Consider the following 16,739-nt stretch of genomic DNA (forward strand, 5'->3'; position numbering starts at 1 on the left):
CTGGATATGCAGAAAAAATACCTTGTTCACATTTCAACTGACATTTTATATATTTTTTTTGTTCATTGTGCCCTCAGTGTCCTAGGGAAAATATAAACATATCAGAAACTGCAGTTATACTGAATGTTATGTCATGTTGCTTTACTTTTCCTTAAACATAAGGGAAAGTAGACCTGAAATAAAAGACAGATAAACAATTTATTTTTCTGTCAGTAAAAGGTCTTTATTATAGAAAAGACATTTAAAAGTTGACTTGGGACATATAAATAAAAAGCATCTCTGGAAAATCCAAATATGTTCACACTTACAGACATACCACAATCAATAAACCCCCCCCAGAGATTTTAAGGCTGTGATGGTTAGTGTTTGTTCCCTTGCTCTTATTTACTCAATAACAGCTGATAATTATTGATTTTGCATCAAACTTTATGCAGGATAATTAAACACCAACTTGAACTCATGAAACAGTACAACAGACTACACTGGATTGTATGCAGATGGGATTTTGCATGACTTTATAAACACGCGTTGTTTATGCACAACCTCATTTATAACTTTCAGAGTGAAGTCACAGTGTAAACACTGGGGGAAAAGCTCGGCAGATAGTATAATGTGCAACATGCGATAAAGGTACTGCATAGATTTAGCAAAAGATGAAAACTTTGCTCTGAATGCTCCTTGTACAGGATGATTTTTGTTTGTTCATGCACCATCTAAGGTTTTTAATTTAACACTGCATGAAGTTTAAAAAATGTTTGAGATTTAAAAATAAAAATTCAGTGAACTTACTAGTTTTACAACTGTTACTTTTTTTACTGTCTAAAATTTTACAGTTTCCAAAAACTCTTAAGGGTCTAGGGTCACATCAGTCAAACAAAATAATTCAAACAGGCCACATAAAAATGCAAAAAAGAAGAAGAAGAAAAAGAATCCTTTACCATTCAATTTAAAGAGAGGGAAGCTGGCCCCTGCAGTCACAAACTGAAGGATAACCTCACCACAGAGAGCTGGAGTTCATTCAGAGTGCAGAGAAAGACTCATGGGAATGAACAAAGCTCAAGTGTTTCTCAAAACCAATCCGACGACCCTAAGAACATGCTATCTGTCACAGCGACGCGAACGCTGTCCAGGGGGCTCGATGTTATCAAAACAATCTCCGGGCTCACAGACAGAAAACAGGTGAGGAGCAGAACCGACTGTTTGCTGACAGTCAGACAGGGAAGGATGAAGGGATCCATTTGGACCCCATGGATCATCTGTGACGTGTTGCAGTGTTCTCTGGTCCTCGGTGGTTTACAAGAATGAGACAAGGGGTAAGGGATTCAATGGGAAGGGTTGTTTTTTTCTTAAAAAAAAAAAAAACATTATTCAGTTTCATTCAGGCCGCAGGGTCGCCGCCACTCCTGACCTCGTTCGTGGATCCACTTGTTCGATACTGAAAGACGGAAAAACACAATCTTGAGAATATTCTAGTTAGTTAGTTGCTTTATTCTTGCAAACGTTTACATACTCTTTGATGTTTTTCTCATTAGCTAATGTACTACACAAAAGTCTCAACCCATTTTGTCGGGATTTTACGTGAAAGAGGGTGCAAAAAAAAGGGTGATGTGAAAAGCTAACACTGAAATTCAACCTGAACACATTATTCCCACTGTGAAATATAGTGGTGGCAGCATCATGCTATGGGGAAACAAGACTCTCCTGGAAGAAAACCACTTCTAGAAGGACAGCAATCTTAAATATAATGCCAGAACTTCGATGAAATAGTTTAGAAAAAGAATATATTCATGTGGTAGAATGGCCTAGTCAAAGCTGAGACCTAAATCCAACTGACAGTTTCTTGCAAAACTAAAACTGCTATTTACAGATTCTAATTCTCCAACTGGACTGAATTTGAAGTATTTAACAAAAACAAAGAGGCATACCCTCAAATGTTTGCATCTTTTACTGTAGCACACCTGGTTCTTTCAGGTTATTATCCACTACCATTTTTCAATCGGTCTCATAAAATCCCAACAAAACATATTAAAATTAAAAGTGATAAAGTGATAAAATGTGGAGAAGTTTAAGCGGTGTAACTACTTCAGTAAAGCAGCACCCCATATGTACATTTACAATTCATACATGTGCAATTAATACAATGCTAAGGACCCAAATGAAGAAGCAGAAAATCCAAGCATGAAGTCTGAAGTTATCCACTGAGACTAATCCTGTGTGTCATAATGTAGAGCCAAGGTTGAACTCTGAAAGAGGAACTCACCCCACTTGTTGCCCACTAACACTGGACAGGCTGCATGCCGGGTGCTATAGTCTCCTTCCCCGCTGGCAAAAAGATTGTACCAGAACACAGCAGTACCCTGCAATCAATGGTAGATGTTAGCGGCAACTCTCCATCTGTATGAATCTGACTTAGCATAGTTTCATTTCACACATCAACTCTCAATAAAAAAAATATTATCTACATAATTTAGAAAGAACTATCTTATAGATCAATGTATGCTACAAAACTCAAAGCCATGTAGTGTTTATTACATCTGAATGTCTAAAATTGTTTTGACAAACATATGTGGTATTTTATAATCCAGCTAAATCGATCGTGATACAAGTAAATAGTGTTAGTGTGCTTTTACCTTTTTAGGCCAAACAGCTGCACCTACATCTGGGAATACTGTGGCGCCCCCTGCAGTCACATCACTCATCTGCAACAGCAAAAGCAAAGAAAAAAAATAAGCTGCTGACAGGTTTGTTGGCCCAATATCATTCTCTACTCCCACTGGGTGATCCGGAGGTGCTCCTGCGTCAGAGCAGTCAAAGCGAAGTTTATTTATGAATTACGTATGTGGACTTAAGGTCAATACTATTATTATTTTGTCTATTTAATACAGTATTTGAGAAATTATTTACAAGCTACAGTCAACTACTAATGCTAGTGACCAAATTTAGCTGTTTCATCAAGATTGTCGTCAGCTATTTGCTATTGAAAAGTGAAAAAATAAAATAACATAAAACAAGTCACAGTCAAGAAATTTTTCAGATATGTTATATATAAATATATTTTCTTACTGTCAGGCTCATTAGGCTTTGTACATTTTCAGAGACAAATGGTTTGTTTCAATCAAAAATTAATCTAAGTCCCATACTTAATTTTGTTAACATATTTATAGACTTATTCAGAAAATCTATTAAATTTAAGTTAACTGAAAAAGAAAAACATGACCAATATTTCAACAGTGACCTACCAATTTAATATTTAGAAATGTTTCTCTAAGACATATCTGCATTGCACCACTAAATATTATCATGTAAATTATTTTATTGTCCATTAATTAATTATTTCAGTCACCTAAAAAATATTAGGTGACTGTCAACATGTCATCTGTGCACGCATGCATTTTCATGCACATAAAGTGCAACTCTCATGCCACTGAAAACAAATTATTTATTTCACGTAACATTTTATCACTTCTAACAAGCATCATAATAATCAAAAATAAACATACACCACATTGCTGGCATATTATTTATTGCAGTGAAAAAAAACACGTCTATATGACAACTGGAGTTTTTAACAAAAGCCACTGATCAACTTAAAGCCAGCTCTGCTCTTTGTATGTATTTACTTACATAAAAAAGCCATGTTGCAATACGATTTCCAGTTCCAAGTTCTTTAAACGCATCTGGCTCATCTTTCTGAGGAATTGTTGCACAAAAGATGTAATGTCATGTCATGTCATGTCAATGCGACTGCTCGAAAACAGAAAATCAACTCTCAACAATTAGAAAGCTTACCCTTCCGAAGTCAAAGTGAGGTTCATACTGCCCTCCAACACCGTAATTTGCAACCTATGAAATCAAAGAAAAACAACAAGTTGTTTAAATTGTACAGAGGCAGAAATAAGCCAATAATCATGTGGAAAAGAAAATCAAGAAGCCTTTTTAAACATTCACTTATTTTTTATATTAGTAAATGTTCACATAATGTCTATGCTTGTTTTTATTTATCGGTTTACCTGGAGTTCTTCTGCTGTGTCAACTTCCAGACCTGTAATGCCCTCAATTCTCTCATTGATCCTTTCAATCACAGGATCCTCGTAACCTGTGAGCCAAGCACTGCAACAATGGAGGCAAAGCAATTTAGATTGAGGACGTTTTTTGTCGTAGGATACACATTTGTCCACTAGATGGCAGTAGACAAATCTTTTTGTAAAAGCAACAAATTCATGCCAAGCTTGAAAACATGCAGGGGGGAAAAAAAAAAGAAAGCACGTGGGAATAAACTGGAAACATGGAAAGAGCCCAAGGATCTCCAGTCAGCTCAGGGTGCAGGTTTGTGCACTTTGGTGGTGTGGTTGAGCACCACAGAGAACATCGTTTTTTTAGGATTACACTATTCTAAAAAAAAAAAAGTCTGCTAATGTTAAGTTCAGCATCTTAAAAGAAAATTTTAAATTGTCGTTTTTATGGAAGAAGCAGTAAAATCCTATAATATGCACATCAAACCAGCCATGCTAGTAACAATTCCCACAACAGTAAATTCCAACTCCTAAAATAAAGATTTGTTTTCAGACATGAAAAATGGCATTCCTGTTTGGAAGGGACGGATTTAAACAAGTCACGTCTGAAAAAAAAAAGCCTTCCATCCGTTCCTCCTGTTCATCGCTCACCGAATCTATGACGACATGCTGACTTACACATAACGCACAGAAAAAAACATCAAAGTGACACCACACCCTCACATCCATGTGTGCTGACATTAACTACCGGGAGCAGTAAAACCAAAGTGATGTGGGGGTTTGAGTTGGCTGCTGGGCCTGCTATATTTAGTTCTGGATACAAATTTCAGAAAACGTCACTAACATAGTTTAGATGAGATAGCTAGCATTTAGATTTGTAATTGGGCATTTCATGTAATCTAATCCATGGCCTTGAAAAATGACTTCACCTCTGCTGCAAATAGTGAAATTAACAAAAAAATAAAGCTAAAAAAAACAACAAAAAACTGCACAGCTGCACCACAGCAGCCATGATGGCATGTTATGACTTCCTGTGTGGGAAATGGCTAAAAAGCAAGGAATAAGAGTTCAATGAATCATCCGCAGGGTTTAATTATTTTGGCCTCAACAAATTGTTTGCACCAATAATAACTAAAACCCTTTTATTGTTAGTTTTCCATCTAATTATTTGCATTTTCTCTGCGCAAGGTCAAACAAAGCCAGCCATTAGACAATGACAAAGCGGGAGTTGGATGAGGACCTGCTGACCTGTGACCCCTTACCTCTTGGAGACTCTGTATTGGGCTGTGGTAAGTTTCCCCGTTTGAGGGTCATGCACCGTGGCTCGCCTTAGCTATGGCAGTTCCAGAGGACACAAAGGGGTAGAGGAAATAAAAACGGGAGGAGGAAGAAATAAAAAAGAGGACAGACAGAGCAGGACGGATGAAATGGAAAGAGAGAGAGAGAGAAGAAAAGCAGATGGAGTCACTGGTTGTTGATGTTATTAAAAAGAAAAAGCAGCAGAGTGTTCCATGAGGCAATACTGGACTTCTAGATGTTATTTATAATAATCATGTTGATCATTTATTCATCGACTGCCTGTGATGAACCTCATGTGGGACAAAGCAACTATGTTAATACAAACTAGCAGAAACGGTAACACATTTTCCTCTCCTTTCAGCATGTTGTGTTACCTTTCTGAAGCAGACCCCTGAGCTGGAGAGCGCCCCAGTAGTTTAAAATAAACAACTTTTTCACAAACCAAAGTAAGCTAGCAGCATTGATACAACTTGATACAATTTCTTTGTCAATCAGTAATAGTCCACTGATATGTTTGAGGTGCCTTGCAGAAAGTATCGAAACCTCTTGAACTTTCCCTGGTTTACAATCGTAAACCTTTGTGGATTTTATTGGGATTTTATGTAGCAAACCAACACAAACTATAACATATTTAAGAGGTGAAAGGAAAGGGATTCAAGGTTTTAAACTTTAACACAAGCAAAATTCTGAGAAGTGTGGTATGCCTAATATTTACCCTCTTCAACTGAACCTCTAAATTAAGTTGTGTAAAGGTAGTGCAAACACATCCCTTCTAAGGTCAACTAATTGGTTAACAGCAGGCCCATCTATGTGTAGTTTAATATAAATATAAATACAATTGTTGACATGTAAGCTGGTTAGAGTTGACAGATAGAGTCCACTCCTGAGAGAAAAAAAACATGCTAGAAACTAAAAAAAAAACCTTGTGTGGACTTAAACGTAGAGCTAGAGTTGCAATTAAATTGTGTACTTTAAAGTACTTGTGTTAAAATGGACCAGCCAAGTAGAGTACAGACCGAAATTCAATGAAGAACTTGTGACTGTTCAGACTCTCTCCGTTCAACTTGATTTTTTACAAAAAAATAAATAAACATAGACAAAAACATTCCAGATGACCACAGCTGGTGGAGACACATCCCATAAGGCTGGTTTTGTAAAAAGAATCGAAAGTTTTTGTTTTGTTTTGTTTATTTTTGTTGTTAGCAATTTTATGCTCCTTTATGCTGGTCTAGCACTTAATAACCCAATAAAATACTCTGAGGTTTAGGGTTATGATGACAAATAAAAGGGACAAGAAATCCTTTTACAAGGCACTGCATAAGCTGTATAAATGTTTTCTCATTCCGCGTTCAGCTCAAGAGCCTTTAATCTTTAATGAGGCAGCAAAGTGGAGCTCTGGATAGGCCAAAGAAGAAATCGGATGCATTTTCGAGGAAAGGAAAAATTCCCTCAAAGCTCTTTCCTATGACCTTCCGTCTTACCTTTTGCTGATCCTGTAATGAGCTGTCTCCAGAACTCCAGTGACGGGGTTGGAGATGGTTGCCCTGCGCAGCTGTGAAGCCAGGGACATGATTTAACCCCCAACACAGAGCCACACGGCCCCGGATGCTTCTCTAACCCACCAAACCGGCCTCGTGACTTTAACCTGCCACCTCTCAACATCTAAAATCACAAACACGCCGTTGAACAAACGCTCCTCTGCTCAGAGAGTTACTTACTCGTGGTTTTGCCAGTTGCTTGACTTTCTCGATTTCTGCATCGGAGATGATGTCGAGGTAGCGAACGATGTAGGGGCGGTCCCACTCGTCTTGCTGTTTGACCGGCGCCAGCACAAACCTGGGGTGACGATTGTTGTTGTAGTATCGACAGAACAGCCGGCTCTGTCTGCGCGGGGTCTAGTAGTGAGATTGAGAATTAAACCAGAGTGGAAGATAAAAGTGAGACGCCGTCTCGTTATTTCTGCTGCTTTTCTTCCTCACCATCTTGAGGCCCTCCCCTCGACAAAGCATCTCATACTTCTTCCTCTCTGGGATCAGAGAGAAAGAGTTATTTTGCTTCTTTTTCTTGTTCTTTTCGCTCGTGACCCCCTTTCCACTCTCCTCCTGCGTCCGAGCCGTTTCCTCTTTTTTCTGCTTCTCCAGCTGGAACTCGAAGTACTTCACGTTGCCCTTTGCACGCTGGTGCTCCGGGTCTGAAATTGTGGCAGAAAAATGGCAGCAATGATGATGATGTCACCGTAAACAGTTCACTGGATTTAATTCAATTCCCCAATACCGTTGATGGCAGCTTACCCAGTTTGAGCAGCCTCAAGGTGTACTCCAGCGCTCGCTCTATTTCCCCCTGCTGGTAGATTGCATAACTCAGGTAGTCCAGAACCGTCACCTTGTCTATGGAGGATTCCTCTCCCTTGTCGAGCTGTTTCAGGGCCTGCGCCATCCACAGCTCCGTGTGGTAGTAATCGGCGTCTGAGTAGGCTATTTTACCCAGCTCGTAACAGTCCTCCACTGTCATCTGGCTCTTGTGCTTCACGCCTGGTGAGCAAATAAAAGGACAACAATGACGATGGAGGGCAAAAAAAAACAACAAATAAACTACCAAGAAAAAGAAAAACTTTGAACCTGGTGCTAAATGTGACTATTTACTGAGGTAACAGCTTTTACCAGGAAGGTCTCCTGTGGAAATGGTGTTGGCGTCGAGCTTGTAGGTGTCTTGTAACCGAAGAAGAGCTTTAGCCGCTCCAGTCTGGTCCTCCTCTGTGGGGAAGTACTGCCTCTGGATGGTCAGGTTGGAGATAAATCCTGTAAGAATTGCACACATCAAATATTCTAGAGGCGTATGAATCCAGCAGCAACAGCACTGAATCCTGCCAGAGGCGGATTTTTATATCTAAGATGAGAATTGTAGTTGCTGAATGCCAGACAGATACATGATGAATGGAAATGGGGAAAAAAAAACACACACGTACAATAGAAAAGGTGTTGCACCAGAATCAGCTGTACATGTGAGTTTGCCACAGTGTTACATACGCGACATCAAGAAGCCCGGGTACAAACGTGAACCACAATGAAGAAGTATTTACCCATTCTAAACTTATTGGCACCAGTTTTAAAGATGTGTAAAAGCCCTTGGTTGCTATGGAGTTTTGGTGACTGCAGTTCTCTGCCAGAGAGCTTTAGAGTGACGTCCTTACCGTCCTCCTCATTGTGCAAAGTGAAAAGAAAAAACATAGATCATCGACCAGCCTTAATTGTCCAACCTCTAGTGTTCTAAAACTTCCGATTTAGTCTTTCCAATTTTGAAGAACTGTCAGATGTCTTAAAAGCGGATAAATCTGGAATCAACTGAAACAAGTAAGATACAAATTACCAGAAATGTTCAGCTTTAAGAATTTCTAGAGATTATAAACGTGTCAATAATTGTGGAATTTGTTAAAATGTGTCATTTTGTCCACTGACTAAATCTAAAGGTTGGATTTTTCTTATTTTTCCCATGTAAGAACATGCAACTGAAACAACAGGTACATTTTGTTTGACAGATCTTTAAAGAAAGTTGCAATAAATGTGGACAGCTCAAATCTGAACTTTTCACACTAGAATTTGTCAATTCTAATGTTAATGTGAGAGCTAACTGTGAATTCCAGCACTTCTCAGTTGTCCATACCATCAGTGGTGTCACTAAGTACAAGACTCTCCAGGTCCCCCCACTCTGTGTTCAGCCTCTTCATCAGTTTGAAGGCATTGACGGGATGACCCAAAAACCCTTCTGGGTCTTGTGTGGCTGTTGCTGTCAAGGAATCCAACTTGTCGGCCCACCTGCCATGAAAATGACAACACAGATCAAGAGTACTGATCGGAAATGATGGGATTTTGCACCGGCACTGTTCTAAAAAACGCAAAACTGTTTCTCAACTTAGCAATCAAAGCAACACTTGACAGAGCAAATATTCCTCAAAATTGGATTTAATCTGTAGTTTATAAAACTGATCTTTCTCTGGGTGAGTTTTGTTTTCAAGAGATGCATTGGAATCTTCTTATTCAATCAGAAAAGTTTGATTAATTGTTGGATGCAAATTAAAGCTCTTGCTCATCTCATAGCATCTCATCCTCTTTGAATTTAGCTAATTTTTCTTTGTCGTTGAGGTTTTGTGCCTACAAGTCCTTGTTGAATGCGTTTGACATGCAACAAAACAAACCGTACGAAGCAAACTGACATTGAAAGTAATTTCTCGAAAGACGGTTTAAAGCTATCAGTAAATGTATATGGTGACGATGGAGACTTTGTGCCTTGTCAATTGAAATCTTTTCCGTTTTTAAAAGTTACGGAATGCCATCGTCCGTACGAGATGAGGGTGACCCACAAAAAGCAGTGCTGTACAGATTGAACACTTCGATTCGATTCTCACCGCTTAACCCGCTCCAGTTTGTTCTCCTCCGCTCTGATGTAATCCTTCAGAGACGTGACGAGGTCTTTTTCAGTGTACAACAGATCTGTCATCTGGCCTGAGTGGCAGCAAATCAGAAGAACATCCATGGGTTACACAATGCACCATTGATGTCATCTTTTCATGATTTGAAAAGATGTTTGCTTCTGGACTCGGTTAAATGTAATGATCACAGGGATCAGTTTTACACGGTGTGTGTGCTACCTATGGAGGTGAAGAAATCATTGTGGGCTGAGAGTGACTGCAGGCAGCTCAGCAGCAACAAACACCAACATGGCAGCTCCATTCTGAAAGAGAGTGGGATAAGTCCTTTTGATGAATTCGTCTGAATGTGCTGGTTCGTCTGATGTCATAGGATGTGATTCTTTTAGATTAGATAAACAACATATTAATTTCCTTGAAAACTTTATTTCATAGACTTTATTACTAGATTCTATTTATTCAAAAAAAAAATCTCTTATTCACTGAGTTAAAACTTTTTTGCATTTTTTGCATTTGCACTTTTATGTTTTCGTTCAAACAGTTTTTCTTTCTGTGTTTTAGGGTATTGTTTTTTCGTCCTTGTTAAATACTGTTTTTTTGTTTTTCAGTGGGAATGAACTGAATATTAAAATGAGAATGACAAAATATGAAACTCAAATTTCGATACACAAAACAGTTAAACCAGAAATGCTTCTGTTTTATCCTAAAAACAGAAGCGTTTGGTCAGACCCACAACCATGTCGGAGACACAAAAATAAGTCTGTGGTTGGTGTCAACACGTCTGGTTTTGGTTTTAGATTTTGGACAAGGTTTCAATCCAAGAAGTCACTGTGCCTGTGGAGGATGCAGCTGTATTTTCTCTTTAAAACCACACATTTAACAGAAAAGGAACACATAAGAGATTGGAGGGAAGAATTACAATTTTCCACAATAAAATCAACATGTGTGACAAAAGGTTAGATGCTGAGCTCATTACAGATCTAAACTTAAACCCAGATAGAGACTACATTCTTTTTTATATATACATAGTCCTTTGGATAGATAGTTCTTTAGTTTCAGTCAAGTAAGAAGTAAGGTCACCAGTCTTTTGAGAGCAAAGAGTAACACACACACTCACACCCATTTGCTATTTGTGAGGGCAAATGAGTGAAGGAGAACCCACAGAGGCATGTGAAAGGCTTAGAACAACACAGACAGTCTGCACAGTTGAGGTTTGCATTGGGGACCTCCTAACTGAGGTCCAATGACACGGACAACCGCTGTGCCAACTACCTTGAAGATATAGTGAGATCATTTCTGTGTAGCTCTGCTGAGAATCGAACTGAAAGTAGACTGCAGGTTCAGACAGGCTCTGACTTTGCCCTCATTTGAAAAAACAAACGAATTGTGGGATTTTAATTTAGGTCTGCAGCATGCTGCAACGACAAACTAAAAATATATTCAAACAGCTCCCATTTAATCAAAACTGGAAAGATGCATAAAGAAAGTGTTACTGAAAATGAATACTTGTTATTACCCCCTAAACACTAGAAATAAGGTAAAACTCAAGAGAATAAAAGTAATGGAATAAAAGTGTAAATTTGGGTGAATCATTTTGTAACTTTGGGAAGTTACATAGAGACTCTCCTTTGACACAGCAAATTTATTTTCCGGCCACTTTTTCTATTCTTTCTAGCACATTCTCTGCTTCTGCTTTTAAAAGAAAACCACATCACAGCAACATCAGATTGTGATCAAGAGTTCTTTGTTTATATTATTTGTCATTTTGTGAAATGCAACATCAGATTAATTTAAAGAAAGAATCTATCACTCATTTTATGATGTGACTAATAAAAAGCAGACACTGATGAGCACAAGATGAACACTTTAACTTTTTACCTTTTTTTGCCTACAATATGCAAAACAAATCTACTAGAGTGAAACAAATCATTATACAGTTCACTATCAGCCTTAGATTTTGACTTATAATACTATATTTCATTAGTCATAAAATAATTGCAGAGCATTTGAAAATATAGGAAACTGGCATTAATTTCAAGTTTTTTTAATTAAAAAAAAACATTTTGCTTTTAGTTCCGCTCCAATAATCTGGAACTAACCAACTAAGTGAGTAAATACATTAATAAATATGCTCAAAAAATTATACATTCAGAAAAAATCTTTTTTTAAATTCTAACAATGGATGTCTCTCCAAATATAACTGACCCTGCCTAAATTAAAGAAAAATATGTAGATTTCGACACATATACAATCAAATCTAATCTAAAGTTGTATAAAATTCATATTGATCATTCCATTCACAGAATCTTTCACCCAGCTGTTATATAATCCCTCAAAATTACAATATTTCACATCAGAAACAATAAATACACAATAAATAAAAAGCATACTTTTAAATTGCCAATTGTTGAGCAGCAACCTCAGACATATTTTTTTTCAGTACCTCACTGCTGTTTTCATACTAAATGCTGATCAAAGTAATCTTTTAGCTGTATGTATATGTTTTTTTAATCCAAGTTGTTTTTAGTCGTGGCAGAGAAACTTCTTTTCAAATGTCTCGTTTTACCTTTACTCTAAAGTCATGCTGTAAAAAAAGCAAAGGATGTGGATGGAAAAGGACAGGACTGCCACGTCTTCGCTCCTCCCCTCCGTGGAAACTCGTGTGCGGACTAAAATCCCTCCGATGGAGTCTTACCTGCTCCAAGCCAAAGTGAAATCTGCAAACTAACAAGAATCACTGGTTCACGGTCAATTTGTGCTGTAGAGATTAATTGGTTTATTTAAGCAAGATGCTTCACTACTAGTAATTTTTTTTGTTGTTAAATATTTTCCATTTTGACAGCAACAAATGATACTTTCACTCTAGTATGCCGCGTTGTAGAAAATGTATTTAGATTTTTTTATTTTAAATTATTATTATTATTATTCAAATTAAACAATGCAAAGTGAAGGCAGCAGTAGCATCCCACGCTACATTGCATAGGAATGTCATAACTAAGCCAACGACGTGTGGGCAGAAATACGCATGCTCTTCTTTTGTCCTCCTGTTTGCCAGGTTGTTATTTTGTATCTATTTTAGCTCCTTCCGTACTGCAAATCTCTAGGGGACTTAGCTTTCAGTTCAATATTTTACGCCCCGTGCTAACACTAGTCTGGGTACAACGCGCAGCCTTTAACTATGAACTAGAGAATAACTATGCAATATGCGTACAGGCCTTTTTCCCGTCTCTTATCTGATCCAGGAGGCTGTATTTACCTCGTCCAGAGCATCCCGTAGCTAGCAGGAGAACCGTGTCCTCAGCCGCTGTGTCCTCTGAAGTAAGTCTCACTTCCTCGGGAAGGACTCGCTGAATTAACGGGGGGGGGGAATAAGATCCTCCTCTCTGTGATGTTCCGGTGAACTGTTGGCTCTCCGGACGCATGGGCTGGATCTCTGGGCGTCTCAGCCTGAATGCTACGTGCAGGCTCACATGCCTACAGTTTTGTGATCATTTTTGGGGGGGTTGAAACAGGAGGTGTCCTGTGTAAAAAAGATGGGGAAGTTGTAGTTTTTTGAGCTTAAACCCACTGTGACACGACCGCAAAGAGTTTTGTTGAGTGCGGCTGTCCCCTAACTAACGGCACGCTTCTGCCACGTATTAGAAACGTCTGGGGAGGCATGAAAGATCATGAAATGATCATGAAAGTACAGTTTTCACACCTAAAACGGGATTTAAGATGTAGTATTCTACTCGTTACATTTTCATGGAAGTTGTGTGAAGTTTGGAATATGACACTTTGGCAAACTTTTACCCTAGTTTCACCTGCAGTCTCTGCTTCTCACATACTAGAACATTCCTTCCTTTCAGTGTCTGGAATGCTGCTTAAATTCAGCAGGGTGGAGCCAAGAGCAGCTGTGTGTGATAAACTGATTACTCTCATTTCTTAGTGCTCTGTGTATTAGTTATACGCCTAATACACTCTACGGGCATGTAAATGTTTACTAACCATAATTTATGGTGGCCGTTTTTGCTGGAATGCGGATCTGGGGGGGGGGGGATTCTGGTTTTAAAGTTGGTCACAGAAGAGTAGACCTTATCTTAAAACAGTGTATTATGCTATATTCAAATAGAATCTCGGCTTAGGGTCTTTCTTCGTGGAGTTGTGCATGTTATTCCAGTCCAAAAATAAAACTGTGCTGCCCTGTGATGGACTGGAGACTTGTCCAGGCTGAACCCTTCGTGTTACCCAGTGACATCTGGAGCACCAGCCCCAAGAAGCAACCCTGCAAGGACAAGCAGCTACAGACAAAGATGAATGGACAGATGGATTGTGGTGATTATTGAGATAAAAAATTGACATGCCCTTACAAAATACAGTGGTCTTAAAATGCACTAAAACTCACCTTAGGTTATCTTCAACCATTAGCCTGGAATCTGCTTGGAACTAGCATGTTTTCCCTTTGTGGGTTAGGTTGATTTGTAGGGCTGCAACAATAAATCAGGCCTGATTTCCTTAAGTTTGGGGGATTGGTGATCAGCCGATACTTGCACGAGAAAGCGATGTTAACCACCAATCTTATTTACCTCAGAAAAGGAGGCAAATAAGGATATGCACCCCAAAACCCTGTTGGTTAGAGCTTCTCCCTGTGTTTTGTTTCGGGGTAGTCAGTTTAGTTCAGAAACATTTTAATGTTGCATTCCCTGAGTCAAGTCACTCCTGTATAGACATCGTCAGAGGCCTATTTTCAGATTTATTTGGAATCAAGGTCCCAGCTCTTAAGAAAGAGTGGAGAGGCACAGAATCCACATTAAAATCCAGTGCCATTAAAGTCAGTGATAGTTTCCCCCTTTACACAAACCACCTTGTTGACTGTGCCCTTGTGGACCGAGAGCCATATTTCATCGATGAAAACCTGACACATTTAAGGCACTATGAAAACAGAAATCTATACAATAATATTTGGTGTTGAAGTCCAGAACCAAAAGAGACTCATGTGTAATTCTTTTCATACTCTCTTTCAAAATTAGTAGGCCCTCGTGATATTCAGTGTCAATTTGCTTTTTCTAATTATATAGAAAGATTGCACAGCTGATTTAAAAAAAACAACAAAAAAAACAACTTTCAGTGTTTTTCCTACAGCTGCCACTAGATGTCATCCACGAAGAGCTGCTGGCAGTTTAGAGTTCTGTGTTTCTGTAGCAAGGACCCACCAGGGTTGTTCCACCAGGATCTCCTATTGCTGAGGTGCACCCTTTAAAAGAAACATCAAGGTTTGGTGATGCACTGACAACATAGCCAATGTGTAGATTATTGATTGTGCATTTCAAAGGCTTTGGATCAGAGCTTTGTTTTGCATATGTGTGTGTGTGTATGTTTTCCCCCTTGGGGTGTTTTTTTTTCTGTGGAGCTTATTGAATGACTTCATGCATGAATTGTGCTAATCAAATAAACTTGACATATATAGAGGTCCTTCCAGGATTTATATCAACGAGGTTGTGCCACTCAGGGCTTCTTTTTAACCGCTCGGGTTTAAGTAGAAAGGTTTTGAGAGTTCACCCAGCATGATGTCAAGTCTGTGGACTGAAATGTGTTCACCACATCAAGGCAGAACAGAGAGAGTGAGAAGAGTACATGCAACAGAATTAATGCTAGTTAAGTTGCTGGTTCAGTTTTAAATATGTTTAAGTTGGCAGCCCTATAAGCAGGTAAAGCAAGCCCTGTTTGTTCTGCTCCTGCTTTTTTAGAATGTAGGCTTTGTTGACATATGTTTAGTTTGGTTTCATGCCAAGTTGAACATAATTACACTTTCATTCCCAAGACATGTGTGCACTGTATCTGTTACAAATGCTGTTCATTGTTGAAGGGAGCCACTACATGAAGTGAAATTGTTTGGCAAAAAAAAAATGTTTTCATAAAGGTGGAGGTGGAGGTCCCATCCTACTTTCCTTTATTATTACTCTCTTGTCTCCACCTCTGACCTGCCAAACTGTTTTGCGCCTTACATCTAAGATTTATGTAAGACCCCCACAAGATTAGTTTGCTATCTGAACCTCAGCTTTTGATCTATTTTCAAGCCTGTGCATTACTATGTCTGCTAGATGGATTGAATTAAACTCGTTGCAGCTGGTAATCTTCCTTTTACTGACATTGCCTCGTGACACAAAGAGGACCTTATGTTCTGTTAATAAATAACTATATGGCTTTGCTTGAGGTGCTTATGTTTTTAATTATTTCTCAATCACTAATTAATGTTGCTTTGAATTTTTATTACTGAAGTGGTTAAAGTCGCTCACTGCAGCCACTGTTTGCCCAGACAATGATAATGTGGAGTGTAAATCAGATGTTATGTGTGTAAACAGATAAATCACTTCAATTAATCCTGTACTATAACGGACAATGTACAACGATAACGGACTCTTCCATCCAAGTTTTGGTAAAGGAAAAAAAAATTGTTGGTCAATAAAAAAGGAAAAAGAGTTAGTTGCTATGCACGATAATGAAACCTGACATAAACAATATGCAGAATGACTGAAAGGGTCCATTTAACTTTCGTGTACTATGTGTTTAACAGCTTAAAGTCGTTTTATATTTTCTTCTCTGATTGTATTGTGCTTGCTTTTACTTTATATTTTACAACAAATGCTTTCATTTTTTGTTTTCTTGTGTTTACTATTAAAAGGTTTAGTTTTTTCGTGTCTGGTGTTTTCCTCATTAAGTGACTTTGCTGCGTCAATTCTTCTCAGTTTGCCGTCTGTCTGTTCCTCACAGTCCCTATAAGAAAGACTGCACAAAAATGAACTGATTAATATCACTTTTTTTTTCTTTAACAGTATTTCTACAAGGTTTGTTTCTTTCTAGTTATTTATATTATCTTAATAATTTATCACCATTCTAGACCTTTTGAAAGTGTTTCTTGTTTCTGGTTTACCTCCGTTTTGCATGTTCTGTCCCCATTCATTTTTAAAAATCTTTTCAAGACTTAAAACCAGATATAAAAATACTAATAAAAGCACATGTACATT

At 38.3% G+C, this 16,739-nt stretch overlaps 1 protein-coding gene across 2 annotated transcripts; it reads right to left on the bottom strand.

The window, feature by feature from the left end:
- Positions 1 to 207: 207 nt before the first annotated feature.
- Positions 208 to 13,212, bottom strand: p4ha1 (prolyl 4-hydroxylase subunit alpha 1). 2 transcript variants are annotated; one of them, XM_023327792.1, is made up of 15 exons: positions 12,992 to 13,212; positions 9,958 to 10,040; positions 9,715 to 9,811; positions 8,973 to 9,124; positions 7,973 to 8,110; positions 7,604 to 7,843; positions 7,292 to 7,503; positions 7,031 to 7,207; positions 5,276 to 5,346; positions 4,011 to 4,110; positions 3,790 to 3,843; positions 3,625 to 3,690; positions 2,631 to 2,699; positions 2,261 to 2,357; positions 208 to 1,435 (listed from the first exon to the last, which is right to left on the bottom strand). In XM_023327792.1, the coding sequence occupies exons 1-15, from the start codon at positions 13,003 to 13,005 to the stop codon at positions 1,365 to 1,367; spliced, it is 1,641 nt and encodes a 546-aa protein (XP_023183560.1). In that variant the 5' UTR covers positions 13,006 to 13,212; the 3' UTR covers positions 208 to 1,364. The 2 variants fall into 2 exon arrangements, with proteins under 2 accessions (XP_023183560.1, XP_005808892.1); XM_005808835.2 differs by lacking the exon at positions 5,276 to 5,346 and adding an exon at positions 6,794 to 6,864 and having other exon boundaries at positions 12,992 to 13,211.
- Positions 13,213 to 16,739: the final 3,527 nt, after the last annotated feature.

The sequence above is a fragment of the Xiphophorus maculatus genome, chromosome 22 (genome assembly GCF_002775205.1).
Source record: "Xiphophorus maculatus strain JP 163 A chromosome 22, X_maculatus-5.0-male, whole genome shotgun sequence".
Taxonomy (NCBI): Eukaryota; Metazoa; Chordata; class Actinopteri; order Cyprinodontiformes; family Poeciliidae; genus Xiphophorus; species Xiphophorus maculatus.

What these genes read in the sequence shown, in the direction of transcription:
- p4ha1 (XM_023327792.1), bottom strand. An exon ending in CTTGAGGCTGCTCAAACTGG is followed by an intron (nt 7,504 to 7,603) that starts GTAAGCTGCCAT and finishes CCACAATTTCAG; the next exon opens with ACCCGGAGCACCAGCGTGCA. An exon ending in CAATACAGAGTCTCCAAGAG is followed by an intron (nt 4,111 to 5,275) that starts GTAAGGGGTCAC and finishes CCATTGTTGCAG; the next exon opens with TGCTTGGCTCACAGGTTACG.